Here is an 8737-nt window from a genome sequence, read left to right as displayed (position 1 = left end):
GGGGGGCGACGCCGCGGGGTCCCCGCGCCCCGACGCATTAAACCTCTGCTCCGTGCCTGCCTGCCTGCCTGCCTTCCTTCCGCGGTTCGTGGTGGTCTTGCGGGGTGTCTCACCCCGGCTGAGGTGTGGGGTCATGGAAGGGGAGCCCCGCGTGGACTGGGCTGCCCTCCTGCCCTCCGGGCGGCTGCCCGCTCTGCCCCAGGCCTTTCTCCCACCACTCTGGGGGTTTCAGGTATCAGCGTCTTGTGTTTCCCCAGCTCTGACCCCTAAGTTTCAGCCAATGGCCAATAACAGCCTATTAAACTGTGAACCAATGGCTGTGGACCGGGGCTCATTGGGTGGCAGAAAGGATTTTCCAAGACAGGAGAACAGGAGAAACGAAGGCACAAAAAGATGTCAGGAGAGGGCCGCCTGCCTCTCTGTCTTCATGCCCGCAGGGATCGGGCTTCGAGAGCTCAGTGCTGCGCCTCACGTTTGTAATCCTAGAGAGTTCAGAGGCTGAGGCCGGAGGATCCCGGTTCAAGGCCAGCCTCCCTGTCTCTAATGATTACCAAAAAGCCTGAAGTGGCGATTGGCTCAAGCGGCAGAGCACTAGCCTTGAACAAGCAATCCCCACCCCACCCCCCAGGCCCCTACAACACTCAGTGCCCAGGCCCGAGTTCAAGGTCCAGGATGTGCACATCGGAGACGATGACAGGCAGTTTGGCTGGTGGGGAGGGGAGAGCTTCTATTTAGGCCCGTGCCTGCGAGATTGCCCGGCCCTCGGGGCATTGCAAACACAGCGTCGCGAGCCAGCCCTCACTCCTGCTGCTTTTGAACATCTGTTTCTTAACCTTCAAGCTTTTCAAGCAATTCGAATAAAGGGAGTAGGTTTAAAGCTCTCAGTATTTAATGGAAGCTTATGACGCCACATTTAACCCGAGTTCTGAAATCTTTATTCTACTTATACTTACAGTTTTCACTTTTCTTTCCTGTTTTGAATTCTTGCTCCTTAATAACAATAAACTCTTCTTTCTAGCGTCTAGTTTTTCAGCTCATTGTATTATGTCATATTAACCTAATCTATTATGCTCGATGCTCTTCTCAGTTCACTCACCTCATTATCTTTTAGCCTTTTTTGATATCAAGTATACCTCCATTTTTCTGCCTTTAAGTCTGTAATATTATTGTTATTATTTTTCCAGTCCTGGGGCTTGAACTCAGGGCCTGAGCACTGTCCCAGGCTCCCTGTGGCTCAAGGCTAGCACTCTACCACTTGAGCCACAGCTCCACTTCAGGCTTTTTCTGCTTATATGGTGCTGAGGAATTGAACCCAGGGCTTCATGCGTGCTAGGCAAGCTCTCTACCATGAAGCCACCTTCCCAGCCCAAGTCTGTAATATTATTATCTTCACATTAAAAAGTTCCTATTTTTTTCTTAACTTGTCAATTGTACTTTATAAAATCTACTCCTATTTAATCATCATAGCATGCCTGCTTGGTTTTTTAATGACGCCTGCATGGGTGGATCTTTCTCGAGTTTCAGAGCACAGAGCATTGCTTTTCTCTGTGTTTCAGGAAGCTCGTGAGTCACCAGGAAGGAGAACTTCCCATAACGCGGTCTCGGGCCTCCCTTCCCGGGTCGGGAGCCCGTTTGTCTAGCTCACCCATGATCTCACGGGACTGCTTTCTCTCACACCTCCTTCCTCTGATGCCCGTCCCTCTGCTGAATCGATCAGAATTAAAGACGAGGACTGCTCGACACGACATGGCCTTTACTGTCTTTGCTCACTGTTCGGTGAACCCCTTGGGAATAGGTGCTCCCCCCACCCCTCCTCCACCTCCCTTCCTCTCTCTCGGTGCCACGCTTGTCTGCCTCCTGTCAGCAATGGCTCCTGCAGAGCCTCCTTCTCCCTGCTGCTGACTGCTAGTCGTGTCACAATGGGCCTTGCTGTCAGCTGCCTCTGCCCCTAAGGACAGGCAGCAGACAGCCCGCGGACAGCAGAGGCCCCAGCTGCAAGGTGAGACTTGGGAGCCGTGTCCGGGATTCAGAACGGGCTTGGGACAGCGAAAGGCTCCCCCCCTCCACCCCTCTCTCTCTCTCTCTCTCTCTCTCTCTGTGTCTCTCTCTCTCGTACACACAGGAGATAGGATTGTAGGCCACATTTTTCAGCATTTCTTTTCTATTCGTCATTATCACTCATCATTTGCTAGGTAGGGTCTGAATGTATGTCTCCACCCCACATTTATAGGTTGACATTAATCCCCAAGGCGACAGTCTGAAGAGGTGAGGCTTGGGGTGTCCCTGGGACACAGCCGGAAGCCACGGCCTGTGGAGACAGCCGCTCACCTAGGTCATCTTTGCTGGCCCCTGGATGGTGATCTTTCCAACTTTCAGAACTGCTTGTAATCAGTTTTTGTGGTTTATAAATTACCTGGCTTAAGGGATTTTTGCTAGTGCTACCTGAATGGACCCAAGGTATTATTCTAGCCATTATCATCATTGTTATCACGTCCTGATGCTGAGGCCAGGGACGCAAACCCTTCAAGATCCTACGTTGAATACATGTGACTTACACATTTCACTCACCGAAACTTTCCTTTTATGTCAATGTCACAAAACCAAAATAGATTTCTATTGCTGTGAGATACTCAAGGGCTCATTGAAAGGTTCAAAAGTTGCTTTTGGACCAAGGACACAGTTTCAGGAACATGCAGAGTTTATGCACCGAGCGCTCAAGGACTTAGTCTCAGGAAGGCAGAGGAAGAGGTTGGGCCCAGGAGGTCCGGATCACTGGTGTATTTCTGATGATATTTTGAATGGTTTGTAGTTCAGATGAATGCGTGTTTAACCATACTATAACACCTGAGATGCATTCTAAATTGAAGCTATTGGCTGGGGATATGGTCTAGTGACAAGAGCGCTTGCCTCCTACTTTTTTTTTTTTTTTTTTTTGCCAGTCTTGGGCCTTGGACTCAGGGCCTGAGCACTGTCCCTGGCTTCTTTTTGCTCAAGGCTAGCACTCTGCCACTTGAGCCACAGCGCCACTTCTGGCCATTTTCTATATATGTGGTGCTGGGGAATCGAACCCTGGGCTTCATGTATACGAGGCAAGCACTCTTGCCACTAGGCCATACTCCCAGCCCTGCTTGCCTCCTAAATTGAAGCTATGGCTTCAACTGGAAAAGGGCAATACTGACATTCCCCCATCTCCCCTCCCATTTTTGTTGGACCAAGAAGAACGGGCAGAGGATGAGGCTGGAGGCTAAGACAGCAACCTCACCGTGGTTCACAGGTGCCTGTAACGTGTCCTTGGCCATTTGACGGGAGTCACTGAGAATGGGGTGGCTGGAAGTAGACAGGGAACCATCGATACCAAAGTTTGGACTAACCTCCAGGGCAGAAATATGCTTACTAATGGTGGGGGTGGGGGTGGAGTCCTTCGGGAAGTGTAGCCATGTATCCTTGTTTCCTGGAAGAGTCTCGGTTGGTGGCTCTTGCTTTGTACTCACTACCAGCACAGGCTCTTGTGCTGTGGAACGCATCGATCCTTGCATGAGCGATCACTTGGTGGCTTGCTTGAGGAGCTCGGGCTCCTCTGCTGTTCTGCTGCATTCTGCCCACTCTTTCCTTTTTGGTAGGAAAAGTAGACACATTTTAGGACACATCCCTATGTATTCTCTAAGTATTCCATTCTGTTTCTCAGATTTGTGTACGCACACACGCATGCGTACATACATGCACATTCTAGGTTTTCATCCTATAGCTATGTTCTTTCATTCATCACATACTTCTCTTCGGCAAGATAAACAGCAGGAAAACACAAACACTTTGACAGTAGATAATATTTAAATTCATGCTACAGCACCAGCCCTATGACCTGCCTTTCCTGGCTTTCTTCAGTAAGTACCTGTTTTACATGCAGAATGTGTAAATTAAGATGTATTTAAAGATCCCAGTAACATTATAGATATTTAAGAAATTATCTCAGGGGCTGGGGATATAGCCTAGTGGCAAGAGTGCCTGCCTCGGATACACGAGGCCCTAGGTTCGATTCCCCAGCACCACATATACAGAAAACGGCCAGAAGCGGCGCTGTGGCTCAAGTGGCAGAGTGCTAGCCTTGAGCGGGAAGAAGCCAGGGACAGTGCTCAGGCCCTGAGTCCAAGGCCCAGGACTGGCCAAAAAAAAAAAAAAAAAAAAAAAAAAAAAAAAGAAATTATCTCAAACTGGGCACTGCTGTCTCATACCTGTCATCCTAGCTACTCAGGAGGCTGAGATCTGAGGATCATGGTTCAAAGCCAGCCTGGGAAAGAAAGTCTGTGAGATTCTTATCTCCGATTAACCACCAGAAAACTGGAAGTGGCACTGCGGCTGAAAGTGAGTGCACGCTAGCCTTGAGCAAAAGAGCTCAAGGACAGTGCTCAGGCCCTGAGTTTAAGACCCATTGCTGACAAAAAAGAAAGAAAAGAAAAAGAAAATTTGTGCTCTCCTGGAATTATTAAAAAAAAAAAGAACCAACATTAGTTTGTTGTATTACACAAACCTATTAAGTTATAGTAATATTGAGAGGAGACTTTGGTGTGTGTCTACAAATCTCGTTTTTTTCTAAAGCCATTTTCCCTTCAAGCCAACATTTTTCAGAAGTTTTATCATTAGCCCCCAATTTGATGGACTTATTCAGGCACAATTTGCCTGTTTGTAGCTCTCAATTACAGCTTTTCCAGACATGGATGAAGGATGTGATGGTCTTCCTTGATTTCCAGAACTGACTGCCTAGCGAGCCCTTCTCGCCACTCTGTGGCCTCCACGCAGCGATGAACTTAGATAGAACATGACCCGCCAAGGCCTTAGCAGCCACTGATGTGGAAGAGCACCTTTCCCGAGAGCAGGAGTGGGAAGTTGGCTGTGTAGTCATCATCAAGAGAGGAGGAACACGAGCTTTTGAAGCTCATGTTAGTTGCACAAGATCACTCAACGCATGAGAGGCACAGCGGAGACTTGCAGGCATACCTGACTTCTCAGCACCTTCAACTATGGAGCTAAGTTCCTTCGGTCTCTGCCACCGAAAGCACAGCCTTCCAGAAAGTCTGGAAAGTCCGTTGATTTGTACACCTCAAACACCATCTACCTTCCGCTCCTCAACTGTCATGTAGATAATGAAGACAGCGACATTGGTAGAGAGCTCTCTTCATCTCTCCTTCCCTCCCTGCCTCTTTCTTCCTTCCTTCCCTCCTTCTCTCCCTCCTTCCTTTCTGGCCTCCCCCTTTTCTTTCTTCTTTCCCCTTCCTTTCTGAAAATTTAAAGAGCAGTAAAACTGGAAGATAAGAATAAAAAGTGGAAAGAGGAGGGGGCTGGGAATATGTGGCAAGAGTGCTTGCCTCACATACATGAAGCCCTGGGTTCGATTCCTCAGCACCACATACACAGAAAAAGCCAGAAGAGGCACTGTAGCTCAAGAGGTAGAGTGCTAGTCTTGAGCAAAAAGAAGCCAGGGACAGTGCTCAGGCCCTGAGTCCAAGCCCCAGGACTGGCAATACATACATACATACATACATAAATACATAAATAAATAGAAAGAGGCATGTCTTTGTTTTACTTGTTTCCTTTGTGCTGTTTAACTCCCCCCTCCCACCATGCACTGATACAACGCCTGTATTGAGCCAGTTTAAGCCAGTTTCTGAGCCCTCATGTCTTACCAGTTTAGGTCCACGCAAAGGCCTGCACGGTTTGAGCTTGCCCACATGTGTGCTGCAGGCTACTGGGTAGGATTGGATAAGGACGGGGGCGATTTCCATTCAAAGGTCCCTCATCCTGTTCTAGCTCCTGCAAAGCGAGTTCTGTATTCCTGCAAGCATTGCCCTCAGGTGCAGGGTCACACAGGAAGGGCCGAGGACAAGTCCTTGAAAGATTTCCTTCCTGGATCACTGTTATGCAATGGTTTCTTTGAAAAGTACTCTCAGAGTCATAAGTAAATTTGAAAATCTGTTAGAAAATTCTAATTGCTCTAAAACCCTCCCTCCTTTGTTGGGGGGGGGAGGGTGTCAGGCAGAAACTTGGACCTCTAATGTGTCTACACATGAAACATTCTCAAATTATACCTAGGCCTTAATTCGAAAGCCTGAGTGGATACTATAGCTCCGCTTCCCTAGCTGAATGTTTCGCACTTTTCTAGATTCCCTGCTGCCACAGATGGGCACTGAAGAAAGAGCTGTCCTCAGACAGTGACTGCCCTTCTACGGCGTCAGCATGAGACTGCTGTTCCTTCTCCTGCTCCTCCTCGTGTGTCTAAACCAGACAGCATCAGGTAAGCTTCGAACCCCCGGGGAGAGGAGAGGCTGATTGACCATGGCGTCTGGAGGCTCAGAGTCCGGGCCGGCACATTAGCATGTCATAACCGAACACGGCCACAGCTGAAACCATCTCAGTGGTTAAATCCGCTCCCCTTGACACATCAGCAGAAGTGAAAGAGATGCAAAAGATTTGCCCACGACCGCCTTCAACTGGCTGTGATAAGACACATACATAGCTGTGACAGATAACATTTACAGTGGGTTTCTCAGCTGGCAAACCATTTGTGAATAAAGATGCCAGCAACACTCCAGCTACTGTCTCTCTAACCTACAGCAGGGTTTTAGACATAACAGAAGTTGTTTGAAGCATGTAGTGAAGCCCGGGCAAAGCATAGTGTGATTTAATTCCAAATATAATGCTTCTTCTTATATACTTGACAATTCCATAAAATGAATTTACTTTATAAAAGTATTCTTCATTTGTTTGAAATTTGGGTTTTGTTCTCAAATTTTCTCTGGTAAGTACGATAAAGAAAAAGGACCATCCCACACTTAGCATGCTAGAAGACACCAGGACTTAATTCTTGCTCACGGTATAGATCTTCAGGCCATCGGGGCCCTCCGCTCATTGTAGCTGATGAGACCCCGTTGGGTCTGCCACCAATCCAGGCCCTGCTGGTCACTGCCAAGGCAACAGTGCCACCGAATCTCACACCAGCAATGCAGGCACCGGCTCCGAATAGATCCATCTCTTTTGTCCGGAATTCATGAACATCTCACGGCTGTGCCTAGGTAAGGAAAATAATGAAGACAATCCTACTTGGCGTCAAGAAAGCAGAGAGTAAGAGCTCTTTGCTGAGCAGAGAAGCGGCGATAGTTACGAAGCTGGAGGATGGATTGATGGGGCGATGGTGACGGTAGCTGCGGATACATTTAGTGAGCACATTCCGATCCTTCACCGGTGACGGACAAGCCCGCCTGCCCCAGACTGGACTCCGTGGAGCAGCCGTCGAGCCCACGCCCCCTGGTCCCTGGCCAAGTGGCTTCCGGTCAGTTGCAGCACGGACGGATCCTCCCCGGGGCGGGCTGCCCTCTCGCCGCCGTCTGGGAGGCGGCACGGAGGGGACTCCCCAGGCCGCAGTCAGCCGCCGCGTTAACTTCCTTACTCCATCACTCGGTGCTCCGTGCCCGCTGCTTGCTGCACACTCATGCAGTGTCGCCCCGCCAAGAAGAAACAAAGGACTGCGGGAAGCTTTTCTGTGAAAAGAAGTAAAGCGCCCTCGTAGTCACGTGGTGTAGTCACGCGTGGTGCTTCTCCGACCCCACGTGTTTTCACCAGAGAAGGAAAGAAACCATACTACCGCCCCCACGAGCTTTCTCTCCCAAGGACCAGGTAAGAGAGGCCGGCAGCCCTCGTGAGCTCTGCCATCGCAAGTCACCCGGGCCTTACGCAACTACAGACGGTGAAGAAGTGAATGAGGGCGCTGTCTAGGTACCGGAGCTTCCCCGAGGACACTGAGATTTGAATCTCCTATGATTTCCATACGTTATTGAACACAGTTCTTTCCAAAGGGTTTCAGCAATGTCTCACTGTAAAAGCCACTCTGAGCTTCTAGATCTTTCCCCAACCAGCTTTCCTCCTGTGCCACTCACGGTAAATTCCAGTAGCTTTGGTTTATTGAGATGTGATTTCTGTTTCCTCATCTGCCTACCATTTCCTTACAGGGCAGAAGAAGAGGAAGAGATTCATGGAATGTGCAAAAATGGGTGGGGCCTGCAAATACCAACGAACCCGGGGCTGCTCCATCCTGCCCGCCGAGTGCAAGAGCCGCTACAAGCACTGCTGCCGACTCTAGCAGGCGGGGGCTGCCCACCCGTGCTTAGTAAAGCCACCAGGCCCCCGTGGATCGCACGCCTGTGTGTGTGTGAATGATACTGAGTGGAAAACTTCTCGCTCTTCTGTGTCTCTGCCCCTCATGACTGGAGCAGGGAGCCATGGCCCTCAGGCGTTAACCTAAAGAACCACAGCTCAGCTCAGAGATGACTCAAGCCACGCACTGACTCACTGTCCAAGGTGTGGAGGGAGGCTATTTTCTTCTTCACACAAAATCTCTTTGCAATCCAGGGCCAATCAGGGCCAATTCAGGCAATGACAGTAAGGCTCTATCTGATAAACAAAATAGACACGGAAAGACAAGGGGTGTACCTCGGGTAGACCATGTGCCTAGCATGCATGAGGTCCTGGATTCAGTAACACACACACACACACACACACACACACACAGCCGTGTTTATGGTACATAGCCATTTTGGCCAACTCCAAAGATACCACCCACGATGTCTCTGTCAGCTTCCACCAGCCACGGATGCCCCCGTCCCACCGAGCGGTCCATCCAGGTGTGGGGGAAGCACACATGGAGACCAGCGGGGTCCGCTCTTTGGAAGACTCAGTGGATAGGCGTGTC

General features: G+C 49.6%; 1 protein-coding gene across 1 annotated transcript; it reads left to right on the top strand.

Moving 5' to 3' along the window:
- Window positions 1-6228: 6228 nt before the first annotated feature.
- LOC125339249 (beta-defensin 33-like) lies at window positions 6229-8128 on the top strand. The gene is made up of 2 exons (XM_048330310.1): window positions 6229-6286; window positions 7998-8128. The coding sequence occupies exons 1-2, from the start codon at window positions 6229-6231 to the stop codon at window positions 8126-8128; spliced, it is 189 nt and encodes a 62-aa protein (XP_048186267.1).
- The last annotated feature ends 609 nt before the right edge of the window (window positions 8129-8737 follow it).

The sequence above is a fragment of the Perognathus longimembris genome, chromosome 21, assembly GCF_023159225.1.
Source record: "Perognathus longimembris pacificus isolate PPM17 chromosome 21, ASM2315922v1, whole genome shotgun sequence".
NCBI lineage: Eukaryota > Metazoa > Chordata > Mammalia > Rodentia > Heteromyidae > Perognathus > Perognathus longimembris.
The sequence above is the reverse complement of the archived record's forward strand: the minus strand, read 5'-3'. Positions and strand labels throughout refer to the sequence as shown.